General features: G+C 46.2%; 1 protein-coding gene across 5 annotated transcripts in view; it reads left to right on the forward strand.

The window, feature by feature from the left end:
* The window catches only part of LOC138468321 (exportin-5-like), a 2,334,215-nt gene that overhangs the window by 629,510 nt on the left and 1,690,790 nt on the right, over positions 1-13,915 (forward strand). For all 5 annotated transcript variants that reach the window (XM_069608827.1, XM_069608826.1, XM_069608825.1 and 2 more), the window contains exon 13: positions 2,145-2,270. In XM_069608827.1, coding sequence (XP_069464928.1) covers positions 2,145-2,270 — 126 coding nt within the window. The remainder of the gene's footprint in view (positions 1-2,144; positions 2,271-13,915) is intronic.

The raw sequence follows: 13,915 nt of genomic DNA on the forward strand, positions 1-13,915 counted from the left end.
TCGGCTAGGTACACACATTGGGCCTCATTAAAAGTTTGGCAGTTGCCTTGCCGTTTAAACCGCAGGCTCCCGCACGCTGGTCATTACGGCCCTGCTTGACCCGGTATTTGCCCATTCGCGGGTGCCGGGACCCGAGGTGCTGTGGCTCTCCAGAGCTGCAGACTCTGAATGAATACCAGGAGACCTCTGACCCATTTTGAAGTGCAACGTCTTTGAGGTGCTGAATCCATCAAAGTCTTTGCTGAGCTCCAGGTGAACCTCCAGAGACACGATCTGACTCCTCTACAGTCCCCTTACCAGAGTGCAGGACTCCAGAATTGAAGAAGATGGAATGGGTCGAATACTTTTCTTTGTTGGTGCTGAGAAAAAGGCACCAAAACCACAGAATGTCCAAGGAAGAAATCCGTGCCAAGTGTCCTCTCTCTCCCGAGACTGCTGCTGAGGCATCCCGTTCATAGTCCTTTCTTTCATCACCAAACCGAGGAATCGGAAAACCAGATCTGTCACTGCTGCACAGAGTAAAATCCAGCTACAAGCATTTCATCTAACCGAAGGTTCTGTGGGGGTGAAAGGTATAACTTAAATTGAACCAAAAAGTAATTCCAGAGTGACTGAAGTGCATGAAAGAGGAGTTCAGTGTTTCACTCTACCTCTGACCCAAGCTGCCAGCTTGTGCCCCTTTAGTGAGTCCTTTTGTAAGGTGTACATCATTGTGTTGAATTATCAAGTATCTTCTCCTAGAGATTAAAAGTATCCAGAGGAACTTTTGCTATTCTGCTGCTTCTTAAGACTTTGAATCCACTCCGAACTGACTTTTTCATATAGTTGGGGATTGGACTTTAAAAGCGTTAGTGTGCCCAAAAGGTGTCTTTAGAACTTTATGTTCTGCTGCTGTGTGATTAACCAACCCCTTTCCTTCCTAAAATACTTTCTTTTTTGCTTTTGGTACCTAAATACAATTACTGTATATCGTCTTAACGCAAGTGCACAGTCGTATAAATAATATGGTAGTACTGTCATTAGTGTCAAAATCTTAAACAATTGTACCGTGAGCCGCTACCACTGAAGCAGTGGCCTTAGATCAATTAGACAACACACTTAGGAATACTTAAATACTCTTTTCAAAGTATTTTCCGACCTTTTTTGTTTAAATATAATACATGATCTATTTTAATATAACAGTTTAAGAGGAAGTGTTTCATTGGACCATTGTATTTACTGGGTTCAGTCTACTTGCCTACAGTTCACATCTTCCTCCTATAAACCAGACTGCTCTGCCAGTCTACCAAGTTTCCTTTAGTAGTACAGACATATACTAAGAGTTGAGGACCTGTATACCAAAGTGATCGTTTTTTTAAGTCTAACCTCAAGTGGTCTTTATAAAAACTAACATGTACCTTAAACCCTCCCCCTCTCATTAGTGAAGCCAGACAGTAACAGTAAGGACTAACTTGATGAACACCTCTGCACACTTACTACAGGTCTGTGTCTCTGAACCCCTCTCCAGTTAATAAAAAGCTCTGTACATACTTCCTTGTCTTTCACTGTGCGTCATTATACAATTATTCCAGTGCATCACATTGTAAAACCTCAATAAAAAAAATTACTACTAGTGGTTGGTTAAATATGCTCCTTCTGGGAATCAAATCCAGAGAGCCTGTTTTGCTTCAAGAGAGCTAGTAACTGTCAGCTTCCATCTTAGGGATGCTATGCAGCAGCCATAATATACTAGATCAGGTGTACATGGGCAGTAGAATTTGTGTCTGAAAACTGAAATGGAGGAAATCGTGTTAGGCTAAAAGATGCTTTATATATTAAAGACTACTAATATCCATAATGGCGCTTGTAAAATATGTATCCGAAAGAACAGCTTTCACCATTCCCATTAGTTCAATATGGCACTTACAGATGATGAAAAATGTAACATTATTCGATTACTTGTTATTGAAGTTAACCAAATGACACTTGTGGTCAAATAAGCATGTTTTCTGGTGCTGTGGCTGGTTTCAGCCGTAAAATAAACAAACTATGAGAACCAGATGAATACTCGTATTGCAGTGGTGTCCTGTAGATTGATGATTAAATGCAAGATGGTCTACCTTTCTGTCAATGTCCCTATTTCATGACTGTTTGTTGATTTGTAGCTTACCGTGAAGAGCAGAGGCAGACGCTTGAAGCAGCATGCCGACTTGTACCAAGAACGTGTTTTCAAATGGCTAGCGAATGTCTGAAATACCAGATGAAATCTTCTGTAGACCCTAAATCCACAGGTGAGTTGTGCTTAGTGCCAGGCTGAATCTCCTGGTGCCTGTGTAGCTACGGTCTAGATGCCGTTGCATACTTTCCCAGAGTAACGTGGGACATCAGAAGTACAGTATAACCAGCACGTTTGCTCAAAGATATGGAAATACATAGTTATAGTTCTATGTGCATTTACTGATGAAGATAAAGAATTGTCATGTAAACACAGATATGTATTACATTTAGATAAAAATGTATGTCTGATGCAAATGGTCAAAGGGCGTTTTAGCTTTATCATTCAAATCTATAGCTGCATACTCATCCCTTGGCACTCCACCTGTACCTTTTTAATCTCGATTAGTAATGATCAATCTTGATATCCTCACATCCTTGTATCATCGTTGGTATATCTTCATATCTTGATATTTAGAGGAGGCAAAGACAAAATATACATTTTGTTTTTGCCTTCTCTATTCAAAACATCATAATAGAAGTTTCAACCCATTTTAATCTTAATCGTCCTTGTGAGCCAATAAAGTGAAACACGTGTAGAGTATACAAGAATACAACTGGCTATGGTAGGTATTAGAACATGAACATTCAAATCAAGTGTATTTACATTAAGTTATCAGGACATAAGGATAAACGGGTATTGTATTGTAGTCATTTATATAGCGCCATTTCTACATTTGTATGGCCTCCATGCGCTTTGTGGTTGGTACGCCCTCTGGGACCGGAGTCCAGGTAGGGAAAAGTTATAAGAGTTTAAGATGCATGTCTGCATTCTGCCAAGATTAGGACTTGGGAGGACTGGCTAAGCTCCAGTAAGCAACCCCGAGGTCAGATACATGGGTGGGTGCTGTCAGTGGTTGAGGCAGATTGCTAGTGCAGGAGACTCGATGTGTGCCCAGCTAGACCGGAATTTGTCATAGGTTGTCGCTGCATACTAATGGCAGAGGTGTTGAGGCATGTTGGGTGGGGCGGGGGGGCGGGGGTTTAGTGCGGACAGCTATGCGAGTGGCTAGACCGGATTTGACACCGCCATAGCTGCATTCTAGAGTGCATGGATGGTGAGCCTTCCCTACGACGTGAAGATGGACATGTTCCGATTTATAAATACCTTGAACTCGAACAGAGTTTATCTTCAATGTCACTTTCCAAGGTCTCCCAAGGCGATAGGCTCATCTCACAAACTGAGAACCACCTAGATTTGAAAACTTGGGAAACGCCTTCGTTTGAGAGACAGCAGCAAATGGACAAACTCTGAAGTCTGGAAGCCTGCAGCAAATTGAAAAATGCTGTCTTCTGAGACAAGCAGCAAACAGGGACCCTCAGATTTGAGAAACTACAGCAAAGGGGAACCACCTACATTTGGAACACTGTAGCAAACTGAGAATCGCCTGAGAACCTGAGCAGTGTTTGTTTCTTTGTTTCCGCGTAACAAAATGAGCAAAATGCCAGGTGAGGGAAGCTGAAGACTTCACTTCCCTGTAAAAAGTCAGGACAGGTTCTGTTGTGCTGGTGTAAGGAGTCTGACAAAGGGGTGGCATTTTCAATGTGATTTTTATTTAAATAATAATGAAAAAGGCCTATTTTTTCCCCTATCCCCAAAGGGTTTTCCCAACAAAACTAAAGAATAACTGGGGTGCTCATCGTCGGGGTGGTAGTCAAACTCAATGTCTGTCCTCTGTCCAAACAAGCCTACTCTAACCGACCACTAACAAGACTTCAATATAAATGGTTTCATGAGAATGACTCCCATCTCCTGGGCCAACTGTTCAGCAACTACTACCTTCTGCTGGTTAACTTGGTCAGTTTCTTGGCTATTTGGTAACCTTTTGCTTTCGTTTCTGATTCAACAATTAGGTGAAAAACCAGGAGAAACGACTCCCTTCTCCTGATTCAGTTGGTTCAGCCGCTGGCTATGATTGGAAAACTTCCTGCAACAGTTCATCAACCTTTGCAATTCATCCCAGGCTTCTCTCAGTGCTTAAAAGTCATACATTCCTTTTTTTTCCAATACAGCTATTCCTTTACCTTCTTGTTGGTAAGAACAGGGGGAACTGTTCTCATAGCAGCGCCCTGATGCCCATGGGCTTTGGAGCAGTACAAATGAATAAAATAAATGGTTTCCTTGGCTCTTTCTAACACTCTTGACAAAGGAAAATGTTCTTGTGGTACTCTCTAGCCTTAGTGTCCCTTTTGATGATAGTGTTGAGCGAGACTACTAATACATTCCTTTCTTGTAGTCTGACACAACAACTGACACGAGGAAGATCACTTGTGATGTAATCTCTGCACTTGGTACTTTTATCACAACACTGGAGATGAGGGAGATTACGCCCAATGCCTTTTTTACATTCTGTACTTCTGGCACAAAGACTGTGGAGGGAGATCACTCCTCTGCTGTATTTTTTTGTTTTTTTTCTTTACATTCGGCACTCTTCCCTAATCCCCTACCGATCTCCTGTTACCTCTTCCCTGGTGGGGGCGGGTCACTGGTTCTTCCTGGGGAGTTGACTTGCTGCGTTCCCGCTGAATGCTTTCCTTGCTTCTCTTTCCGCATGGTGATATCAGTGCAGTTAATGGAGTGCTCGGTCCACATCCTCGAGGTCCTGACACTGTTGGTCGGTTCCCAGCTTCTAGTCGAGCCTGCTCTGCATCAGCCCGCAAGGGACTACTGCAATCTGTGGTCGGCGTCCTCACGACTGGAGGCTTGCTCCGGTGTAGCTTCTTGCTTCCAGTTTTGAATTCCTAGGTCAGACAGGCTTCACGTCTACTTCGCCTCTCATTGAGTCCTTTCTCCATTTGTCATCCAGCTGGACCCTCTCCAGCAGGGTGCCATAGACCTTTTGTTTCTGTCCATTGTGTATTCTTCATGCCTCCTCTGGGCCCCTCATACCAGTACCTTCTGTACTTGGGAAAAGAGTATAACTCCATCCATTTTTTTTCTTCACAGTATTCTTTGAAGATGGCTTGATCAGACTGTTTGTTTTAGACTTCTCTGTCTTGGTGTTAGCAATTCTTACAAGAAGAAAGGAAGGAGTATTATAATTTCAATGGGATTGTGTCCTCCTACATATTCCTTATCTTTGATAATACGTTTCCAGCTTGCTGGCCTGGGAAATTTTTTCTGTAGAGGGCGCTGCGCGTCGACGTTCGCCAAGTCGATGTCCCTTGACGGCCACCGTATCGGCGCCAACGTCACCATGCCCATAAATGGCCCCGCGTGGCGTCCGTTGCTCAGTTCTGTTTTTCCGCGCTTCGTGGGGCCTCGGAACATCGTTGCTCATTTCTGTCAGATAATCTAATCTACATCTACTCTAATATACCAACTCATTCTCGGTGGCATCTTCATCGGAACCGATAACGCCGCAATCCGGCTTCAAGAAATGTCGAGACTGCAGTAAAAAAATGTCGATAACAGATCCACACAGGATCTGCTTGTGGTGCTTGGGAGCCGAGCACCATAGTTCGGAGTGTGAGGACTGCATGTCCATGACGGCAAAAGACTTGAAGGAGCGCAAGGGGAAGCTCGAGAGAGGTAAGTCAGACAAAACCTCGAAATTTTCTTCGGTCGAGGCATCCGTCTCCTCGCCGTCAAACATTCCCATTCTAGATCTCGAAGTAGCTCCCACCATTCGTCGAGATCAAGACACTCAAAGAAGAGACGTTGAAGATCCCCTTCCTCATCATATTCTGTTTCCCCAGAAAGAGTCTCCTGCCCCACAAAGCACAGCTCTCAGGCTGAGTGGGAGGAATTCAGGAAGAAAATGTTAAGCATCTTCGAGAAAGCGGCCTCGACCCCCTCGAAGACAGCTGAGGGTGATACCCCAGGTGAAAAACCCAAAAAATCAAAACGCTGTGTGTCGCAGCACCCAGCGAAACATTCCACCCGAGAGCACCACGGGCAATCGGGTAAGAAGGCACCGTCTTCGCCGTCGTCGAAGATCCCTTTGACGCATGGATCGGCGCCATCAACGCCGTTGTTCAAGGGTTCTTTGATGCGTCGATCGACTCGACGCCAACATCGACGCCGATGAAAGAGAGGACCACGGCTACTCCACAGCCAACAGTGATTCCAAGAGCCTCCGGCACGACGCCGAAACCATTGTCGATATCCTCGAGTAGGATCCCGATCCTGTCGAGTTCTTAGAGCCTCGATTTTCTCGACACCGTTCTCTGCGCCTTCGAAGCCTGTCACATCAGCGTCGACATCGACGTTTTCTCGCCCAATAATGACGAGTTTGGCTCCTTCTTCCTTAGAAATGGGTTTTATACCATTTCAGAGGTCAGAGTACCCTGGATTATCTTCAATTTATGAAGAAGGGGAAGATTCTGACCAGGAAACCTTCGGGTTGCAGAGGACCACAGTACCTGTTTCAGAGGATTTCACCTCTGAGGAAAGAAGGTTGAAAGACCTACAGGAGTCATTACATGAGGCAAGTGGGCTGGACACTTCCCCAGAAGTGGATTCTATTAAGCCAGACCTAAGGGAACATGCCGAAACACCTTATAGAACCCTGATGGCAAGAATTATAGAATTAATGGGTTGGTCTGCGCCTTCGCCTGTTTTTCAACAGGATGACCTGACAGACATATTAGACAAAGGTCCACAGGAGGATCCTGTGGTCCCCTTCCATACAGCCTTACAAAGAAAGATTGCATCTAACTGGGAAACTCCTGAAGTTATCCCTGCTGTCAATAAAAGATTATCAACCAAGTATAGGGTAGCTGCAGCTGACCCTGAATACTTATCGAAACACCCGACTCCAGAGAGCCTGGTGGTCCAAACAGCAACTTCATCAAGCAGCAGGACCGTTTACCCTACTGTCCCACAGGATAGAGATGACAAAAGGTACGATTCTATGGCAAAAAAAGTGTTCTCTGCTTGTAGTATGGCGTTGAAGTCCATCAATGCCACTTGTACGCTCGCCAGGTTCAGTCACGCGCTGTCGGAGTGTGCTTCATCAGCGGCTGACTGCATACCCGAAGGAGAGGAAAAGGAAGCCTTCCTTAACATTATTAAAGATGGCAAAGATGCCATGTGCGAGTCACTTCAAACTGGCATCGATTCCGCTGACAGTATCAGCAGGGCCATGGCGGCAAGTACAACAATCCGCAGGCATGCGTGGTTGCGAAGTCTGGCTTTGCTCCAGATGTACAGGCCAGACTTTTGAATATGCCCTTTGACGGCTCTTCATTATTCGGAAAAAAGGCTGATGATAGTCTGGAAAAGTTGCAGACATCTAAAGCAGCAGCAAAATCTTTAGGAGCTGCTATCCGCCAAACTCATTTGCGCCCCTCAGGAACCTCTGGGAGAGGAAAGTCCTTTTGCTATTATTCCGCATTTGGGAAAGGCAGAGGACAGCCGGCTCAAAGAAGCCAAAGGAGATCCACCCGAGGTGGACGGGTCAAAAGTACTAAGGCCGCAGCAGCAGCAGGTGCCTCTTTACCCTCTGCATCTGCATCAGCCGCCCCCAAACCACTCTTAGGACTTTCCACACAAGACACCTGTAGGGGGCAGGTTAACTCACCATCTGACGAAATGGCAGGCTAATATGTCAGATGCTTGGGCATTGGAGACAGTTACCCAGTGTTACTGCCTACCCTTTCTACACATCCCTCAGAGTCATCCACCGGGGAAAAGCTCTCTAAAAGTTCCAGATCCGCTCCTCTGGCAGGAAATTATAGACCTGCTAGAGAAGGTGCCATAGAACCGGTACCTGTAGCGGACAGGAACAAGGGCTGGTACTCCCCCCTACTTTCTCATACCAAAGGAGGACAGAGGACTGAGACCCATCCTGGACTTACGAGAGTTGAACAAGTTCCTCAGGAAGGACAAGTTCAAGATGGTAACTCTCTCTCAGATCCTTCAGGCACTCCAGCTCCAGGACTGGCTGGTATCTCTGGACCTTCAGGATGCTTATTTCCATGTGCCAATCCATCTCAAACATAGGAAATACCTGAGGTTCGCAATTGGCGACGCTCATTATCAATTTCGAGTTCTGCCATTTGGGCTGACCTCCGCCCGAGGGTCTTCACCAAGCTAATGTCGGTAGTGGCTGCGAGTCTAAGGAGGGAAGGGATCCACCTCTACCCCTACCTAGACGATTGGCTGATCAGGGCTGTATCTTCGGAACAAGCTCAGACCCAGCTAGATTATGGCTGCCACTTCCTTCACAAACTGGGCTTCTCCCTCAATTTAAAGAAGTGTCATGATGCCTACCTCCAAGGAGCCAGGTCCGACCCAGCAACCCCAGAGGCAGGCATCATTTCCCCCAGGGAAGTGCCAGCGGGTCCAACCTGGGGCCCTTTGGACACAGTCCTGGCGCCTTAGGCGCCAGGCTCATGTTGGACCTCTGTCCTGGCGCCTTAGGCGCCAGGCTCATAAAGCTAGACATGTGTTCAAGTGTTTTAAGGTGCACTTGCCTGATGCAGACCATGCTGCTACATCCAGGCCCTCTTGAGGCCTGAATGGAACTACTTTACCTGTGGAACTACTTTCCCCTGGGTGTGGTCGGGGAAGGATACATACCTGATCGGTGGAAGGATACATACCTGGAACTTCTTCCAAAGCTATTTAAACCCCGCCCGATCAGCAACTCACGCTTCGCGTTGTTCTGCTCCTCGCAGCTGGACGCTCACCGTGTCAGCTCCTGCATCTGGACTTCAGCCACGCCTGTCAGCATCCTGGGTCACCTGCTAAGAGAATTGGAGAGAAAGAAGACCTTACCTGCTAAAGCTGCATCACGAAGACTTCACACCAACGATCCTGAAAGGGAAGACATCATTTTAAAAGCATTTCGCTTCGATCGCTGCAGCGCTGCATTTCACTCACCTTTCCTGGGCACCTCCATCTTCAGCAGCGATCATCCGGATCCGCAGCCACTTCCCAGAGCCTAGAGAGAAAAAGACAAGAAAACTAGGTGAGAGAAGGAAGGGAATAGGAAAAGCTCAGTTTCCTTCTAATGACTTACCTGTTGGGTCATTCACATTTCATTTCGGGTCCTGACGCTTCCTGGCATTCCGGACCCCGGCCCCTATGGGGAAAAAAGACAGACATTGAATGAGCGAATGCAAAGACATTACCCGAACACTCATCCAGAACTTACCTGTCATTTACTGGAACTGCACATTTCACTTCGGGTCGGCGCCATATCTCCGGCATTCCGAACCTCGGCCCCTAAGGGGAAAAAGACATAAGCGTTAGCGCTTGCTGCAATAAGACAATGAACATTATTATTAAGCTTGAACTTTTGAACTTGCTACAGAACTCTTACAGCGCCTTACCTGAATAGTCAAGCTTATTTGAACTCCCATCAAACCTCAATCCAGTGAAGTAACTGGGTTTCAACGCGCCCCTGCATCAGAAGCAGGATGGAGAACTCGTCCTTCCAAACCCTAAGGTGAGACTTCACGGGGTATCGTGGAGGATTGGAAGGGAGTGGGAGGCTTGAGCATTATTCCGTCAGTAGGTAATACTCCCTTTTCACGCACAGGGGAATATTCCTGCGAGCCAGTGAGTCCATCTTCAGAGTCCTGCGCTTCACCATAGAAGAAGCATCAGCACTCGAAGCCAGACCTGCGCCTCCCTGGGAATCAGGTGAGCGTGACAAGAAGTCACAGATGATGCCATCAGAGACTCCAGTTCATTGGAGCGGTCCTGGACACTTCCCTGGGAAAAGCCTCGCCACCAGAGGTGAGGACTCAAGATATTCTGCAGATGATCAACAAGTTTCAAAATGCCCAACGTCTCCCAGCCTTCGACTTTTTGAGGTTGCTAGGCCTCATGGCATCCTGCATCTTCCTTGTGCCAGAGGCTCGCCTGAGAATGAGATCTCTTCAGTGGGCACTGAGAACTCAGTGGTCGCAATTCTCAGGGAGAAGGACGGATCTCCTCCGGATTCCGCACAAGGTAGCCCGCGACCTTCAATGGTGGGCCTATCCAGAGAACATCTTGAAAGGAGAACTCTTTTGGCAACCATGGCCGGAGAAAACGGTAGTCACAGACGCCTCACTCATGGGGTGGGGAGCCCATGCCAACGACTTGACCATCAGCGGTCGTTGGTCTCCATCGGAGTCCAGACTACACATCAACCTATTGGAGCTGAGAGCGATCAGACTAGCGCTGAAAGCTTTCCTGCCATCAGTACAGGGGAGAAATGTCCTAATAATGACGACAACACGGTGGCCATGCACTACCTCAACAAAAGAGGCGGCGTAGGGTCACTGCCACTGTGCAGAGAGGCAATGCAGCTCTGGTTTTGGGCAATTCAGGAAGGAATCTCTCTATCGGCTGTCCACCTAGCCGGAGAGAAGAACTTGACAGCGGACACTCTGAGCAGGCAGAGCACAGTCTCCCACGAGTGGGAACTTGCTCAGGAAGTCCTTCAAGAGATCTTCACCCTTTGGGGAATCCCTCAGGTGGATTTGTTCGCCACAAGCACCAACAGGAAGTGCGATCTGTTCTGTTCAAGGCAATTTCCCCCGAGAGGAGCTCTAGGAGACGCGTTCGTAGTGGACTGGGAGTTTCCACTCCTTTACGCGTTTCCACCAGTCCCTGTTATTCCTCAAATGATCAGGAGGTTGAGAAGATTCTGGAGAACCATGATCCTAATTGCCCCGGATTGGGCCAGGAGAACGTGGACCTTCTAGATATTTCCATCTGCCCTCCAATCCGTCTTCCACTCAAGGTTAATCTTCTCTCGCAGAAGGGAGGTCAGGTTCTCCATCCGGACATCAGAACCCTCAACCTTCACGCTTGGCTTCTGAAAGGGTGAGGTACAAGGATTGGGATCTCCCTGATGACGTCATGGAGGTGTTGCTTTCGGCCAGAAGGCCAGCAACAAAGTCTTTATACCACTGCCGTTGGAACAAATTTTGCAGCTGGTGTTAGGAAGAGAATATCAACCCTTTTTCATGTGGTACACAAACAGTGTTATCGTTTCTACTCTACTTGGCAAACTCAGGCCTTCAAGTTGGCACTGTAAAAGGCTATCTCGCAGCGCTTTCAATCTTCAAGCGCACAGCGGAGGAACCATTGTATTTCAAACTACCTCTAGCGATACAATTTCTCAAGGGATTAACTAATGTTTATCCTCCAAAACCATTCCAAGTTCCCTTATGGGACTTAAATTTAGTCTTAAAGTTCCTAATGGGCACACCATTCGAACCACTTCACTCTTGTTCGCTGAGATTTCTCACGCTTAAAACTGTTCTATTGGTAGCACTAACATCTGCTAGGAGTGTGAGCGAGCTACAAGCTCTCTCCTGTAAACCCCCACATACAACAATTTTCCACAAGGACAAAGTTGTCCTACAGGTGAAGCCTAATTTCCTCCCAAAGGTGGTTTCTGAATTTTATATTACTCCGAAAATTACCTTACCTTCGTTCTACCCTCCTCCCCATCCGGGGAAAGAGGAAGAAAGGCTACATAGGCTGGACCCAAGGCGAGCTCTAAACTTTTACATCAGCAGAATGGCTAGGATCAGGCAAGCAGACCAACTGTTTGTAGGATACTCTGGTCACAAGTTGGATTCCCCATAACAAAACAAACCATTTCCAGGTGGATTATTTTGGCCATTCTGGAATGTTACAAACTGGCAGGGAAAGAGCCATCCCAAAATCTTAGGGCTCATTCAAGCAGGGGTATCGCAGCCTCTTCGGCCCTCCAAAGAGGGGTACCGGTCACAGACATATGTGCGGCTGCCACATGGTCGTCCGCACATATATTTACAAACTTTTATTTACAACCTGGATTCCTCCACTAGTCAAGAGACCAGATTTGGCAAAGCCGTATTACATACGGTCCATCCCTAAAGGGATACATGACATTCTTACTCCCACCTCCAATTACATGCCACTGCTATGGGAGTCTATCAAAGATAAGGAATATGTCGGAGGACACAATCCCTTCGAAGAACACGTTACTTCTTACCTTGTAATGTTCTTTCGATGGGATGTTCCTCCGACGTATTCCTCATCGCCCCTCCCATCCATCCCCGCAGTAATACTTCCCTTGTTGCAGCTTACGCTTCTTCAAGGTCAATAACGAATTCAGGCATGACTTTTCTTATGCTACAAAATGGAACTGAGCAACGGACGCAGCGCGTAGCTATTTATGGGCATGGTGATGTCGGCGCCGATACGGTGGCCGTCAAGGGACATCGACTCGGCGGACGTCGACTTGCAGCGCCCTCTACAGAAAAAATTTCGGAGGCCAGCAAGCTGGAAACGTATTATCAACGATAAGGAATACATCGGAGGAACATCCCATCGAAAGAACGTTACAAGGTAAGAAGTAACTTGTTCAACTATGAGAAACCAGGAGGTGTCTGACCCGCTAGTCTCTGCAGATCTCTCATGTGGTCAGGGCATGGCCATCACCTTTGGGTCCAGACCTTGGGTGGTGGACTAGTGTGGGAGGATCACCTGGGCAAGGGGTCTTCAGGGAGTGGGACAGGGAATTGGGAGATGTGGTATCCCTCACCCTGTAACATCTTTACCCCAGCCTACCAGATAGGATATGTAGGAACTTTGCCCCTCCTCTTACCTTCCCTTCACAAACATTTACACACGGATAGCCCGCTCTGGGAGAGAACGCTCGCACCCGAACAGTGTATCTGACATGTCCCACTACTATGGTCCGGCAAAGTCGGGCGATTACTGACAATAACTCGCACCCGACTTACACTAAACAACCCCACACGGATAAAAGGCGGAGCACAAGAGCACACTCTGAGCGAAGCACAGCACATGAAGGAACAGTACTTCTCCAGCATTGGATCTTTCATGGATTCACATGCTTAGAATATTCCCCGTCGTCAGGCTGGGAATCCTTGGTAAATTATATAGATGTTTTCCATAGGAAAAATTTTGACACTTTTGTGTCCTATCTATGTCGTTTTGGGCCGCGTACGCTGGTGTGCTTTCATAACCCTGCCTTCCCCCCCTTTTTAATAACTTATTAGAGTGCCATCTTATGTTAAGCGCTCACCTCTGTCTGAAAATAAGTGGTGTTTCTCATTAAGACATGTCTAATAAGTTATTAGGGTTGTATATATATAATAGTGACTGTGTATTGAATTTATTTACCTCTTTTGTGCTAGTGTAATTTACAAGTGTGCCTTTTAAATAAATTATATACTTTTACACCAAAGCTCTGGTCAGTGTTTGCTTGTGCTACTGTATCTCTGTACCTATTGTGTATACTCTGAGGTAGTTTGGAATTTTGAACAGAGTTCTAAACTGCCTTTCATTTTAGTTGCCTTTGTGGCAGGTTGCAGTCTCTTTAGCTCTGAGAGAAGATTTAAGAAAAAAATCTATAATTTACTTATATTAAGAAGAATTATCAATTCCAGACTTCAGAAAAGAAAGACTTATATTCAAGGATTCTTAGAAGACAAGAAGTTACAGAAGAAGCAAGCTAAGTTATTCAAATATTGAAGATATACTACATGGAGTGAAATTCGTTGTCTTTTTAAAAGAAAAAACAAATGTTCATAGACAAGAAAGAACTGTATTTATTTAGAAGTTATTCGTTCCAATCTTCTGTTATGTTCTGCAATTGCGAGTTATTTTTTGTTAGTTTTGATCTACGCGCGATGCTAATCTAAGTACTAACTAACGCGCGGTTTGTTCTAAAACTATTTAATATATATATATTTCTAC

This window comes from Ambystoma mexicanum, chromosome 4q, assembly GCF_040938575.1.
Source record: "Ambystoma mexicanum isolate Mex_15411 chromosome 4q, UKY_AmexF1_1, whole genome shotgun sequence".
NCBI lineage: Eukaryota > Metazoa > Chordata > Amphibia > Caudata > Ambystomatidae > Ambystoma > Ambystoma mexicanum.